This window comes from Salvelinus namaycush, chromosome 2 (genome assembly GCF_016432855.1).
Source record: "Salvelinus namaycush isolate Seneca chromosome 2, SaNama_1.0, whole genome shotgun sequence".
In the NCBI taxonomy this organism is placed as follows: domain Eukaryota; kingdom Metazoa; phylum Chordata; class Actinopteri; order Salmoniformes; family Salmonidae; genus Salvelinus; species Salvelinus namaycush.
In genome coordinates, this window is record NC_052308.1 from 613478 (window position 1) to 629777 (window position 16300).

At 43.8% G+C, this 16300-nt stretch overlaps 1 protein-coding gene across 1 annotated transcript in view; it reads left to right on the top strand.

The window, feature by feature from the left end:
• LOC120023885 (protein phosphatase 1 regulatory inhibitor subunit 16B-like) overlaps window positions 1-16300 on the top strand; it is a 102477-nt gene that overhangs the window by 49016 nt on the left and 37161 nt on the right. The window contains exons 2-3 of the mRNA XM_038967988.1: window positions 5051-5121; window positions 14545-14690. Of these exons, the coding sequence (XP_038823916.1) occupies window positions 5051-5121; window positions 14545-14690 (217 nt within the window). The remainder of the gene's footprint in view (window positions 1-5050; window positions 5122-14544; window positions 14691-16300) is intronic.

Here is a 16300-nt window from a genome sequence, read left to right on the forward strand (position 1 = left end):
CAGCTCTAGGAAGAGTCTTGGTGGTTCCAAAGCTCCTCCATTTAAGAATGATGTAGGCCACTGTGTTCTTGTGGACCTTCAATTCAATGCTTCAGAAATGTTTTGGTACCCTTACCCAGATCTGTGCCTCGACACAATCCTGTCTCAGAGCTGTACGGACAATTCCTTCGACCTCATGGCTTGGTTTTTGCTCTGACATGCACTGTCAACTGTGGGACCTTATATAGACAGGTGTGTGCCTTTCCAAATCATGTCCAATCAATTGAATTTACCACAGGTGTAATCCAATCAAGTTGTAGAAACATCTCAAGGATGAATAATGGAAATAGGATGCACCTGAGTTCAATTTCGAGTCTCATAGCAAAGGGTCTGAATACTTATGCAAATAAGGTATTTCTGTTTTTTATTTTTGTAAATGTGCATAAATGTCAACCTGTTTTTTGTTTTGTCATTATGGGGTATTGTGTGTAGATTTACGAGGAAAAAACATTTATTTAATCAATTTTAAAATAAGGTTGTAATGTAACAAATGTGGGAAAAGTCAAGGGCTCTGAATACTTTCTGAATGCACTGTACACACACACACACACACACACAACACACACACACACACACACACACACACACACACACACACACACACACACACACACACACACACACACACACACACACACACACAGGAAGGGAACAACTACAATAACACCAGCCTTTGTCGTCAGGCCATCGCTCACCCATATATTTATATGTACATATTCGTATTCATTCCTTTACACTTGTGTGTAAAAGGTAGTTGTTGTGGAATTGTTAGATTACTTGTTAGATATTACTGCACGGTCGGAACTAGAAGCACAAGCATTTCGCTACACTAACATTAACATCTGCTAACCATGTGTATGTGACAAATTTGATTTGATTTGATTATGTCACCTGCAGCCCTGTCCTACCAAGGTTACCATGGTGATGTTAATGTCCTGACCTTCATTTATGGTTTGAATAACGTTCACCTCTGCTCAAATTAATTTTTGTAATATGATAAACTATAATGAATGGATTCTGGGTTGATTTAATGAGGTAAATGTAAGGGGTAATTCAGGTGAACAGGAACATGGAGGCTCCGGTGACTGACTGCATCTACAGTGTAGATCTACACACTGCCAATATCATGATTTACCCATCTATAGTATAGATCTACACACTGCCAATATCATAATTTACCCATCTACAGTATAGATCTACACACTGCCAATATCATAATTTACCCATCTACAGTATAGATCTACACACTGCCAATATCATAATTTACCCATCTATAGTATAGGTCTACACACTGCCAATATCATAATTTACCCATCTACAGTATAGATCTACACACTGCCAATATCATGATTTACCCATCTACAGTATACGTCTACACACTGCCAATATCATGATTTACCCATCTACAGTATAGGTCTACACACTGCCAATATCATAATTTACCCATCTACAGTATACGTCTACACACTGCCAATATCATGATTTACCCATCTATAGTATAGATCTACACACTGCAATATCATAATTTACCCATCTATAGTAAGATCTAACACTGCCAATATCATGATTTACCCATCTATAGTATAGGTCTACACACTGCCAATATCATAATTTACCCATCTACAGTATAGATCTACACACTGCCAATATCATAATTTACCCATCTATAGTATAGATCTACACACTGCCAATATCATAATTTACCCATCTATAGTATAGATCTACACACTGCCAATATCATGATTTACCCATCTATAGTATAGGTCTACACACTGCCAATATCATAATTTACCCATCTACAGTATAGATCTACACACTGCCAATATCATGATTTACCCATCTACAGTATAGATCTACACACTGCCAATATCATAATTTACCCATCTACAGTATAGATCTACACACTGCCAATATCATAATTTACCCATCTATAGTATAGATCTACACACTGCCAATATCATAATTTACCCATCTACAGTATAGGTCTACACACTGCCAATATCATAATTTACCCATCTATAGTATAGATCTACACACTGCCAATATCATAATTTACCCATCTACAGTATAGATCTACACACTGAACCAATATCATAATTTACCCATCTATAGTATAGGTCTACACACTGCCAATATCATAATTTACCCATCTACAGTATAGATCTACACACTGCCAATATCATAATTTACCCATCTATAGTATAGATCTACACACTGCCATATCATAATTTACCCATCTATAGTATAGATCTACACACTGCCAATATCATGATTTACCCATCTATAGTATAGGTCTACACACTGCCAATATCATAATTTACCCATCTACAGTATAGATCTACACACTGCCAATATCATAATTTACCCATCTACAGTATAGATCTACACACTGAACCAATATCATAATTTACCCATCTATAGTATAGGTCTACACACTGCCAATATCATAATTTACCCATCTACAGTATAGATCTACACACTGCCAATATCATAATTTACCCATCTACAGTATAGATCTACACACTGCCAATATCATAATTTACCCATCTACAGTATAGATCTACACACTGCCAATATCATGATTTACCCATCTATAGTATAGATCTACACACTGCCAATATCATGATTTACCCATCTATAGTATAGATCTACACACTGCCAATATCATGATTTACCCATCTACAGTATAGATCTACACACTGCCAATATCATAATTTACCCATCTACAGTATAGGTCTACACACTGCCAATATCATAATTTACCCATGTCAGTATAGATCTACACATGCCAATATCATGATTTACCCATCTACAGTATAGATCTACACACTGCCAATATCATAATTTACCCATCTACAGTATAGATCTACACACTGCCAATATCATGATTTACCCATCTACAGTATAGGTCTACACGCTGAACCAATATCATCATTTACCCATCTATAGTATATATCTACACACTGAACCAATATCATAATTTACCCATCTATAGTATAGGTCTACACACTGCCAAAATCATGATTTACCCATCTACAGTATAGGTCTACGCGCTGAACCAATACACATGTGGTACTTTGTTTGTTAATGTAATGGGCCTGAAAGCGTAGCACGGTCAGTTAATGTAATGGGTCTGAAAGCGTAGCATGGTTAGTTAATGTAATGGGTCTGAAAGCGTAGCACGGTTAGTTAATGTAATGGGTCTGAAAGCGAGACGTTAGTTAATGTAATGGTCTGAAAGCGTAGCACGGTTAGTTAATGTAATGGGTCTGAAAGCGTAGCATGGTTAGTTAATGTAATGGGCCTGAAAGCGTAGCACGGTTAGTTAATGTAATGGGTCTGAAAGCGTAGCACGGTTAGTTAATGTAATGGGTCTGAAAGCGTAGCACGGTTAGTTAATGTAATGGTCTAAAGCGTAGCACGGTTAGTTAATGTAATGGGTCTGAAAGCGTAGCAGTTAGTTAATGTAATGGGCTGAAAGCGTAGCACGGTTAGTTAATGTAATGGGTCTGAAAGCGTGCACGGTTAGTAATGTAATGGGTCTGAAAGCGTAGCACGGTTAGTTAATGTAATGGGTCTGAAAGCGTAGCACGGTTAGTTAATGTAATGGGCCTGAAAGCGTAGCACGGTTAGTTAATGTAATGGGTCTGAAAGCGTAGCACGGTTAGTTAATGTAATGGGTCTGAAAGCGTAGCACGGTTAGTTAATGTAATGGGTCTGAAAGCGTAGCATGGTTAGTTAATGTAATGGGTCTGAAAGCGTAGCACGGTTAGTTAATGTAATGGGTCTGAAAGCGTAGCATGGTTAGTTAATGTAATGGGTCTGAAGGCGTAGCACGGTTAGTTAATGTAATGGGTCTGAAAGCGTAGCACGGTTAGTTAATGTAATGGGTTTGAAAGCGTAGCACGGTTAGTTAATGTAATGGGTTTGAAAGCGTAGCACGGTTAGTTAATGTAATGGGTCTGAAAGCGTAGCCGGTTAGTTAATGTATGGGCCTGAAAGCGTAGCACGGTTAGTTAATGTAATGGGTCTGAAAGCGTAGCACGGTTAGTATGTAATGGTCTGAAAGCGTAGCACGGTTAGTTAATGTAATGGGTCTGAAAGCGTAGCACGGTTAGTAATGTAATGGGTCTGAAAGCGTAGCACGGTTAGTTAATGTAATGGGTCTGAAAGCGTAGCACGGTTAGTAGTAATGTAATGGGTCTGAAAGCGTAGCACGGTTAGTTAATGTAATGGGTCTGAAGCGTAGCACGGTTAGTTAATGTAATGGGTCTGAAAGCGTAGCACGGTTAGTTAATGTAATGGGTCTGAAAGCGTAGCACGGTTAGTTAATGTAATGGGTCTGAAAGCGTAGCACGGTTAGTTAATGTAATGGGTCTGAAAGCGTAGCACGGTTAGTTAATGAATGGGTCTGAAAGCGTAGACGGTTAGTTAATGTAATGGGTCTGAAAGCGTAGCACGGTTAGTTAATGTAATGGTTGAAAGCGTAGCACGGTTAGTTAATGTAATGGGTCTGAAAGCGTAGCACGGTTAGTTAATGTAATGGGTCTGAAAGCGTAGCATGGTTAGTTAATGTAATGGGTCTGAAAGCATAGCACGGTTAGTTAATGGCACCCCAATGGTGGAACAAACTCCCTCACGACGCCAGGTCAGCGGAGTCAATCACCACCTTCCGGAGACACCTGAAACCCCACCTCTTTAAGGAATACCTAGGATAGGATAAAGTAATCATTCTAACCCCCCCCCCCCCCCCCCCCCCCCACCCCCCCCCCCCCCCCCCCCTTAAAAGATTTAGATGCACTTGTAAAGTGGTTGTTCCACTGGATATCATAAGGTGAATGCACCAATTTGTAAGTCGCTCTGGATAAGAGCGTCTGCTAAATGACTTAAATGTAAATGTAAATGTTAATGTAATGGGTCTGAAAGCGTAGCACGGTTAGTTAATGTAATGGGTCTGAAAGCGTAGCACGGTTAGTTAATGTCTTCCTCTCTATTTCTCCCTCTGTTCCAGTACGTTACCTGTTGAAGAACAATGTCAGTCCAGACCTGTGCAACGAGGACGGTCTCACTGCTCTGCACCAGGTGAGTGTCCCTCCGGAGAGTCACTGGACCACTGAAGAGTCTAAAAATAAGGCCGTAATTCAGTAATTGTTGATGGTGTCTTTTCCACGTTGTGCTCTCAGTGAAGGTCAGTACGTACACAGGCGTCATACACAGGCATTGTACGCAAATCACATTTTATTGGTCACATACACGTGTTTAGCAGATGTTATTGCGGGTATACCCCCAAGCCGTAAGACTCCTGAACAGGTAATCAAATGGCGACCCGGACTTTTTGCATTGTGTTCCCCCCCAACCCCTCTTTTACGCTGTTGCTACTCTCTGTTCATCATATATGCATAGTCACTTTAACTATACATTCATGTACATACTACCTCAATCAGCCCGACTAACCGGTGCCTGTATATAGTCGTTTTACTGTTGTTTTTATTTCTTCACTTATCTATTGTTCACCTAATACCTATTTTTTACTTTGCACTGTTGGTAAGTTGCACTGTTGGTAAGTATTTCACTGTAAGGTCTACACCTGTTGTATTCGGCGCATGACACACTTTGATTTGACTTGTTCCGAAATGCTTGTGTCATACACAGGCATCTGGGTAGAAGTCAGTCATACCGTAGGTCCAAGCTCACACTGTTCTCCCCAGTGTCTCCCCCTGTCTCTCCAAGCTCACACTGTTCTCCCCCTGTCTCTCCCTGTCTCTCCAAGCTCACACTGTTCTCCCCCTGTCTCTCCCTGTCTCTCCAAGCTCACACTGTTCTCCCCCTGTCTCTCCAAGCTCACACTGTTCTCCCCAGTGTCTCTCCCTGTCACTCCAAGCTCACACTGTTCTCCCCCTGTCTCTCCAAGCTCACACTGTTCTCTCCCTGTCACTCCAAGCTCACACTGTTCTCCCCTGTCTCTCCAAGCTCACACTGTTCTCCCCCTGTCTCTCCAAGCTCACACTGTTCTCCCCCTGTCTCTCCAAGCTCACACTGTTCTCCCCAGTGTCTCTCCCTGTCACTCCAAGCTCACACTGTTCTCCCCCTGTCTCTCCAAGCTCACACTGTTCTCCCCCTGTCTCTCCAAGCTCACACTGTTCTCCCCAGTGTATCCCCCTGTCTCTCCAAGCTCACACTGTTCTCCCCAGTGTATCCCCCTGTCTCTCCAAGCTCACACTGTTCTCCCCAGTGTATCCCCCTGTCTCTCCAAGCTCACATTGTTCTCCCCAGCGTCTCTCCAAGCTCACACTGTTCTCCCCCTGTCTCTCCAAGCTCACACTGTTCTCCCCCTGTCTCTCCAAGCTCACACTGTTCTCCCCAGTGTATCCCCCTGTCTCTCCAAGCTCACACTGTTCTCCCCAGTGTATCCCCCTGTCTCTCCAAGCTCACACTGTTCTCCCCAGCATCTCTCCAAGCTCACACTGTTCTCCCCAGCGTCTCTCCAAGCTCACACTGTTCTCCCCCTGTCTCTCCAAGCTCACACTGTTCTCCCCAGTGTCTCCCCCTGTTCCTCCAAGCTCACACTGTTCTCCCCAGTGTCTCCCCCTGTTCCTCCAAGCTCACACTGTTCTCCCCAGTGTCTCCCCCTGTTCCTCCAAGCTCACGCTGTTCTCACCAGTGTCTCCCCCTGTCTCTCCAAGCTCACACTGTTCTCTCCCTGTCCCAAGCTCACCCTGTCTCCCCCTGTCTCTCCAAGCTCACACTGTTCTCTCCCTGTCTCTCCAAGCTCACACTGCTCCCCCTGTCTCCAAGCTCACAGTTCTCCCAGTGTCTCCCCCTGTTCCTCCAAGCTCACGCTGTTCTCCCCAGTGTCTCCCTGTCTCTCCAAGCTCACACTGTTCTCTCCCTGTCTCTCCAAGCTCACACTGTTCTCCCCTGTCTCTCCAAGCTCACACTGTTCTCTCCCTGTCTCTCCAAGCTCACACTGTTCTATCCCTGTCACTCCAAGCTCACACTGTTCTCCCCCTGTCTCTCCAAGCTCACACTGTTCTCTCCCTGTCTCTCCAAGCTCACACTGTTCTCCCCCTGTCTCTCCAAGCTCACACTGTTCTCCCCAGCGTCTCCCCCTGTCTCTCCAAGCTCACACTGTTCTCCCCCTGTCTCTCCACGCTCACACTGTTCTCCCCAGCGTCTCCCTGTCTCTCCAAGCTACCGCTGTTCTCCCCCTGTCTCTCCAAGCTCACACTGTTCTCCCCAGCGTCTCCCCCTGTCTCTCCAAGCTCACACTGTTCTCCCCCTGTCTCTCCAAGCTCACACTGATCTCCCCAGCGTCTCCCCCTGTCTCTCCAAGCTCACACTGGTCTCCCCCTGTCTCTCCAAGCTCACACTGTTCTCCCAGCGTCTCCCTGTCTCTCCAAGCTCACACTGTTCTCCCCCTGTCTCTCCAAGCTCACACTGATCTCCCCAGCGTCTCCCCCTGTCTCTCCAAGCTCACACTGTTCTCCCCAGCATGTTTCTCTGAAGCCCAGGAAAACAGTGTCTGATACACAATACATCACCACAGTGGAGAGGTGTCTGGGGAATCTGCCTGTTGGTGTAATGTTTGATGGAGCTGGTGCCAGAACCTTCTTACCCCGCCAGCCCGTCTGTCTGTCTGTCTGTCGCCAACACCAGATAATCTGCCCTCTGGACTGGTCATCCCAACACCAGATTTAACATAAATCCTTTTTAGCTGGGGTTTGGTGGGAATAGAGCCACTGTGAAAAAACCCCAGAAGGGACTTAGGCAATACAACTGTATGTTCTGAGTCTTCCAGAAAAGACCAATAACAGTAACACCTAAAGATGACCACACCAACAATATATTCAATTAAAATGATTCAAAACTAAATGCTGACATTGTGGCCACTTTAATAAATGGATCACTAGTCACTTTAATAATGCCACTTTAAGAATGTTTACGTATCTCACATTACTCATCTCATATGTATATACTGTAGCCTTCACTATCTGTTCCTTACTATCTATTGTGTCTTGGGGCGTCAGGCAGCCCAGTGGTGAGAGCGTTGGGGCAGTAACCGAAAGGTTGCTGGATCGAATCCCCGAGGTGACAAGGTAAAAATCTGTTGTTCTGCCCCTGAACAAGGCAGTTAACCCACTGTTCCCTGGTAGACAATCATTGTAAATATGAATTTGTTCTTTAACTGACTTTCCTAGTTAAATAAAGGTTACACATTCTTTTGTGTGGGATTTGTATGTGTGTCTCTCTCTGTAAACACACGTTGAGAGGCACAGGTCCAGCCACTAAACAAGCCCTGTGCAGATTGGCTAATATCGACCACATAATGAGTTGTTATTTAGGATAGAAGGTGAATCAATGATTTGGCACAATGCTTTTCTCAGGCTGATCATCTGAATGACTGGTACACACTGAATAATGCAGAGGTCTGTCTGTCTGTCTGTCTGTCTGTCTGTCTGTCTGTCTGTCTGTCTGTCTGACCACTGGGTGGGTGGTACTACTTCTTTTCTCTAATGGAAAATAAAGTGAAAGTCTCTCTCTCTCTCCTCTCTCTCTTCTCTTGACCTACTCCTCTCTCTCCTCTCTCCTCTCTCTCTCTCCTCTCTCTCTTCTCTTGGCCTACTCCTCTCTCTCCTCTCTCTCTCTCCTCTCCTCTCCTCTCTTCTTCAAATCAAATTTTATTGGTCACATGCAGATGTTGTAGTGAAATGCTTATGCTTCTAGATCTGACAGTGCACCAGTATCTGCACAGTATAACAGGTAATATCTAACAATTCCACAACAAAACCTAATACACACAATCTAGTAAAGGAACAGGATGAGAATATATAAGTATAAAATATATGGATGAGCAGTGACAGAGCGGCTAAGATGCAATACATAGTAAAGAATAGATGGTGAAGGATACAGTATAAACATATGAGATAAGTAATGTGAGATATGTAAATATTATTAAAGTGGCATTATTAAAGTGACTAGTGATCAATTTATTAAAGTTGCCAATGATTTCGAGCCTGAAGTCCACAATCATCTCCTTTGTTTTGCTGACATTGAGTGAGAGGTTAGTTTCCTGACACCACACTCCCAGAACCCTCACCCGTGGTGGTTCATTTCTGTATTACCAAATGAAGAGAGAGACAAACTTCACACACCAGTCAGAGTTATACTTAAACTACATCTTTAATAATAAGAGCTTTGCAATAGCACCTACTATCATCGATTCCCTATTTCTAATGAACCGTTGAGAGTGGCAAAACAAAAGTACAAAGATCTTTTATAACCAAGATACACCCCTTTCAGCCTACATGACGAACAACAAATATTAGGAACAGTTCACAAAGGAAGACTTTATAATGAGAAAGGAGTATCCCGTAGCCAGATAGCATTCGCTATAAATTATCGTTCAGTTTGGTCCCTAAGACGAGGTTCTAATCCCGTTCCTGGTACTTCATAGCACAAAAACACTAACTCATCCAATGGCATAACTCAATTGTCAACTCTAGAGACACCCATCTCAAGTAAAACCCCTTCTTGACCCCTCTCCTGGACAAGCTTACTGAGGGGAGTGAGTCTCTAGGTCATATACTAGGATATATATATATATATACCCAGGATAAGTGCAACATCAGAGAGGACATACAATGGTTCCAGACACTGCCATACACCTCCCCCCAATGCCAAAGGAGGGAGTGACTTGCACACAGACATTGTGGAGACAAGTAATTGGTTCCCCATTAATCACGCCATCCCTTCACATGGTTTAAGAATAGGTAAAGAGACATTCACATATGAAGACAATGTTCCCTCCTGTCCTCTTCCCTTTCTGATATTCTGCATAGCACCAGGGACATGTAAAAGACAAGCCTGACCTCTCCCCTCTCTGGGCCCCAGGTGACTGAGCCCCAGGTGACTGAGCCCCAGGTGACTGAGCCCCAGCTGAGGGAAGAAGTGCAACTGCCATCCGAAGGGATACATTCTAATAACAAGTATATCACATCAGCATATTATGCAGATAAGACATCTTAATTATCTATGTTACCCAACTAATTCTGATTCATCTGCCACACACCTCCCTGTCTCGTTGTTGTTGGTAATCAAGCCCACTACTGTCTGCAAACTTGATGATTGAGTTGGAGGCGTGCATGGCCATGCAGTCGTGGGTGAACAGGGAGTACAGGAGAGGGCTGAGAACGCACCCTTGTGGGGCCCCAGTGTTGAGGATCAACGGAGTGGATCGAAGCAGAACGTGATCGAAGCAATCTTGAAGCGTGGAATCCGATTGGTCAGAACAGTGTTGGATAGACCTAAGCGCGGGTGCTTCCTGTTTTAGTTTCTGCCTATAAGAGGGGAGAAACAAGATGGAGTCATGGTCAGATTTGCCAAAAGGAGGGCGGGGGAGGGCCTTGTATGCCTCGTGGAAGTTAGAGTAGCAGTGGTCGAGTGAGTTACTCGCTTGTGTACTGCAATCAATATGCTGATAGAATTTAGGTAGCCTTGTTCTCAGATTAGCTTTGTTAAAATCCCAAGCTACAATAAATGCAACCTCAGGATATATGGTTTCCAGTTTGCATAAAGTCCAGCGAAGTTCCTTCATGGCCGTCGTGGTATCCGCTTGCGGGGGGATATACACGGCTGTGACGATAACCGAGGAGAGTTCTCTTGGAAGATAATACGGTCGGACTTTGATTGTGAGGAATTCTAGGTCAGGTGAACAAAAAGACTTGAGTTCTTGTATGTTGTTACAATTACACCATGAGTCGTTAATCATGAAACATAAACCCCCGCCCTTCTTCTTACCGGAGAGATGTTTGTTCCTGTTGCCGCGAAGCACTGAAAATCCCTTTGGCTGTACGGACTCCGACATGTTACAATCCCGGATATCTCTTTGGAAAGCAACTCCTGCCCTAATTTTGTCGACTTTGTTAACTAGGGACTGGACATTAGCGAGTAATATACTCAGAAGCGGTGGGTGGTGTGCGCACATCCGAAGCCTCATTAGAAGACCGCTCATGCACCCTCTCCTCCGGCAACGTTGTTTTGGGTCGGCCTCTGGAATCAGTTCAAATGGCCTGGGAGATGCAGACAAATGATTCGCTTTGGGAAAGTTGTATTCCTGGTCATAGTGCTGGTTGTGCTGTTAAGTTGACGTCTCTGATATCCAATAGTTCTTCCCGGCTGTATGTAATAACACTTAATGTTTTCTGGGCTAACAATGTAAGAAATAATACATTACAAAACAAAATACTGCACAGTTTCCTAAGAACTAGAAGCAAAGCTGCCACCTCAAACTTCATTTCCTGTGAGATGTTTTAATGTGAAGGGAAGAGGGTGTGACTATATTTTCTGAGATTTATATGTTCCGCTGGTCTGTCAGTAGCATAAATTAAGTGAATCGTTCCAATTATATGGTCAGCACCTCACCTCAAAGTGTGTGTGTGTGTGTGTTAATGTCTTGGTTCTACTCTCTCACTGGGACATTATTCTGTACCATGGGTGTCATGTGTCGACAGGGGATTGGGCCTCAATATGGGAGCACATTGATTTGTTCGATTTTTTGTTGTTGTTGTTGTTATTTCTGGGGTTAGAAAAGACTTGCATGTGTAGACAAAGAGATTATATTAAATCCCAGAAGATAACATGAAAGTATCATACAATAACTTACATCCAATTGTGGTCCTCTGGAGAAAAATCTGGCCAATTGATTGTGCATGAACATACGTGAGGAACACACACTAGTGTTGTGTTATTCTCAACCTGCTGCAGAGACTGTGAAAGTCCTTGTGTTAGTGGGAACTTGTGGGGGTGTTATTTAAAAAATTTAGCCTTCCTCTTTTGATGAATGTTGATGTGCTTCCTATCTAGTCAGGATCTAAACTACTAGACTCAATGAAACAGTTAGCCCTGTGACACCAAGCTACTGCACCTCTATATTAGCTAGCAGCTAACCAATGCTCTCCCTCTCTGTGGTGTGTGTGTGTCTCTGACAGCAGAAGAGATGAAGCAACAAAGGCCCACGGTGTCGGTAGGGCTAGGTGAAGTAACGTAAATTATAGCTACAGTGGAAAATCGTTTCTTTTAAACTGAAAGAACCAGGAAGTAACTATTGTTACCACACTATTTCCTATCCATACCAGGGAAATACTAGTGGAAACAGTGATGTAAAATACGTGAGTAGGCCTAGTAAATATTTTACAATAATACAGCCCTAGTAACTGGTTGAAAATGTAGTTAAACCTGGTTTACAATGTCAATGTTGCATTTGTATTCTCATGAATGAATAAACTCTCAATCTGCCGTTTGTGAGCTAGGCACAGACAAACCCAACCATGTCCATGTCAAAATAATTGACCGTTGTCTGGATAACAGCTTGGCTAGCTCACCGTTAATATTACCATAAGACCCGTCTTTAAAACCCACATATTTGAGCCCACATGCTAGCTTTTAGGCTAATCTCCCTAGCCTTCCCCTGTAATTCTCCTGTAGCCTGCCTCCCCCGCTGTAGCCCTCTCCCAGCACTAAGACAATGAATGAACCTGGGAAGGAAATAATGTGTCTTTCATAACTCCCCATGCAAAGTATTTAGACATGAAGGCCTGCCTTACAAAGGGGCTGATTATGATTAACAACCCTGGCTGTGTTACCGGGCCCTGGCTGGGTGCTGGGGGAGAGAGGAAGGCTGGAGGAGAGAGGAGAGAGCAAGGCTGGGGGCTGGGGGAGAAAGGAAGGCTGGGGGCTGGGGGAAGAGAGGAAGGCTGGAGGAGAGAGGAGAGAGAGCAAGGCTGGGGGAAGAGAAGAAGGCTGGAGGAGAGAGGAGAGAGCAAGGCTGGGGGCTGGGGGAGAAAGGAAGGCTGGGGGCTGGGGGAAGAGAAGAAGGCTGGAGGAGAGAGGAGAGTGCAAGGCTGGGGGCTGGGGGAAGAGAGGAAGGCTGGAGGAGAGAGGAGAGAGAGCAGGGCTGGGGGAGAGAGAGCAAGGAGGGGGGAGAGAGGAGAGAGAGCAAGGCTGGAGGAGAGAGGAGAGAGAGCAAGGCTGGGGGAGAGAGAGCAAGGAGGGGGAGAGAGGAGAGAGAGCAAGGCTGGAGGCTGGGGGGGAGAGAGAGAGCAAGGTGGGGGGAGAGAGCAGAGAGAGAGCAAGGCTGGAGGCTGGGGGAGAGAGAGAGAGCAAGGTGGGGGGAGAGAGGAGAGAGCAAGGCTGGGGGCTGTCCTTGTGGGGACCTAAAATTTACTTTACTTAAACCCCCTAAACCTTTACCCATACCATAACCCTAACCTTAACCTGTAACCCTAACCTTAACCTAGTGTGGTGTCACTTCAGATAAGACTGAATACTGTTTCCACTAGTATTTCCCTGGTATTGATAGGAGATAGTGTGGTAACAATAGTTACTTCCTGGTACATTCAGTTTAGAAAGAAACGATTTTCCACTGTAGCTATAATTTACGTTACTTCACCTAGCCCTACCGACACCGTGGGCCTTTGTCGCTTCATCTCTTCTGCTGTCAGACAGTTCTCTCTTTCACACACACGGATACACAGACACACAGGAAGTACAGAAACAAGCACCGCCAGCTCTTCTTCAATGTGTCATACCGTTGTTCTGCTTCTCAAGACCGATAAGGAAGTTATTAAGCTAGTCTTTCACAGACAGACAGAAGGGGAATATCCCCTGAGAACACACTGAAGTCTAGTCTAGCTCCACTACCGTAGAGTAATGGGTTATATACCTTACGTGTATTGTCTTTTTGAAGGTTTGCTATATAGAATGTCTGATCTCTATGCTCTTTGTCTATCCCCTGTCTCTGTACAGCCTGTCACAATGCCACTTCTCCATAACATTAGCTAGCTCCAATTATTTCTGATGGAGAAAACTTCTTTTTAGAACACGTATTGGCTGTCATGGAAAACCTCTGTTCACACCCTGTAATGACACTCTGGGTCGAGCTGAGCTGCAGAAGTCTTCTTCTTTTATTATGTTTCCGTTTTACTACATCCTGCTCTTAAAGAACTAACACAACCCACACAGTAGTGGAGAAGTCCAAAAGTTACATTGCTGTGATGCCAAATGTATTCTGTACTAATCTCTTTTCTATATTAGATTTGAGATTCAGAGCAACGGTCTCATAGATTCTAAAGGGCCTAGTTACATCAAGGCACACAGCTCACCTAGAGTAATATGTATACCTTTTGTCTTAAAACAATCTGTTGTAAACCTCCCTATGTGTGTACTGAATTTCTCTGAGACCAAATGCAGAAAATACTCCCGGCCCTTTTTCAATAGAGCATCAATTTTCATAAATTGGTTTCTGAATACTAAACCATTTTTATTTTTCTCTCTCTCTCTCTCTCTCTCTCTCTCTCTCTCTCTCTCTCTCTCTCTCTCTCTCTCTCTCTCTCTCTCTCTCTCTCTCTCTCTCTCTCTCTCTCTCTCTCTCTCTCTCTCTCTCTCTCTCTCTCTCTCTCTCTCTCTCTCTCTCTCTCTCTCTCTCTCTCTCTCTCTCTCTCTCTCTAGTGCTGTATTGACAACTATGAGGAGATGGTGAAGATCATGTTGAATCGTGGAGCCAGTGTAAACGCCAAGGACAATGAACTGTGGACGCCGCTACACGCTGCTGCCACCTGTGGACATGCAGGATTGGTCAAGGTCCTCATACAACAGTAAGATACTGACTCTACTATTATATACTAACCATTATCTCACAAAGTTGAATAATTGCTGATTACATATAACATTTCAGCTGTCCATATATATGTCTTGTATTTGTTTATTTATGTCAGATCTACAGGTAACTGCCAAAAATAAAGGAAACACCAACATAGTGTCTTAATAGGGTGTTGTGCCACGAGCCAGAACAGCATCACGGCGCCTTGGCATAGATTCTACAAGTGTCTGGAACTCTATTGTAGGGATGAGACACCGTTCTTCCACGAGAAATTCAATCATTTGGTGTTTTGTTGATGGTGGTGGGAAACACTGTATTAGACACCGCTCCAGAATCTCCCAGAAGTGTACATTTGGGTTGAGATCTAGTGACTCAGCAACCTTGTCTCATAGTTTCAATTCGAAATTTGCCGTAATTGGATTAACGTACATTTTTTACCCATTTAATTCCGCCTGGATACAGGGTTACAACAGAAACGACTCAAAGGGTTAAGTTTAGATATGAATTAAAATGGTTAGGGCTGTGGTTCGGGTGAAAGGCTCAAAATAAAATGATAAAAAACAATGTGCTGTTTCCATTAACCTCGATCATCAAGTCTCCCTGCTTGAATTGTGAACTGCCGTGGGGCCGTGGTCTAAGCAGTGCTCATTGGCTCTGATCCTCGTGACTTTGAGCCCAGTGGTGTGCCATCTCACGGTTGGGATGGTGTTCTTCAGCTTGCAAGCCTCCCTCTTTTTCCTCCAAACATAACGATGGTCATTATGACCAAACAGTTCTATTTTTGTTTCATTAGACCAGAGGACATTTCTCGAAAAAGTACGATCTTTGTCCCCATGTGCAATTGCAAACCGTAGTCTGGCTTTTTTATGGCGGTTTTGAAGCAGTGGCTTCTTCCTTGCTGAGCGGCCTTTCAGGTTATGTCGATATAGGACTCGTTTTACTGTGGATATAGATACTTTTGTACCTGTTTCCTCCAGCATCTTCACAAGGTCCTTTGCTATTGTTCTGGGATTGATTTGCACTTTTCGCACCAAAGTACGTTCATCTCTAGGAGACAGAACGCGTCTCCTTCCTGAGCGGTCGGACGGCTGCGTGGTCCCATGGTGTTTATACTTGCAAACTATTGTTTGTATACATGAACGTGGTACCTTCAGGCGTTTGGAAATTGCTCACAAGGATGAACCAGACTTGTGGAGGTCTACAATTTTTTTTTATTAGGTCTTGGCTGATTTCTTTAGATTTTCCCATGATGTCAAGCAAAGAGGCACTGAGTTTGTAAGTAGGCCTTGAAATACATCCACAGGTACACCTCCGATTGACTCAAATTATGTCAATTAGCCCATCAGAAGCTTCTAAAGCCATGACATCATTTTCTGGAATTTTCTAAGCTGTTTAAAGGTACAGTCAACTTAGTGTATGTAAACTTCTGACCCACTGGAATTGTGATACAGTGAATTATAAGTGAAATAATATGTCTGTAAACAATTGTTGAAAAAATTACCTGTGTCATGCACAAAGTAGATGTCCTAACCGACTTGCCAAAACTATAGTTTGTTAACAAGACATTTGTGGAGTGGTTGAAAAACGAGTTTTAACTTTTTATGG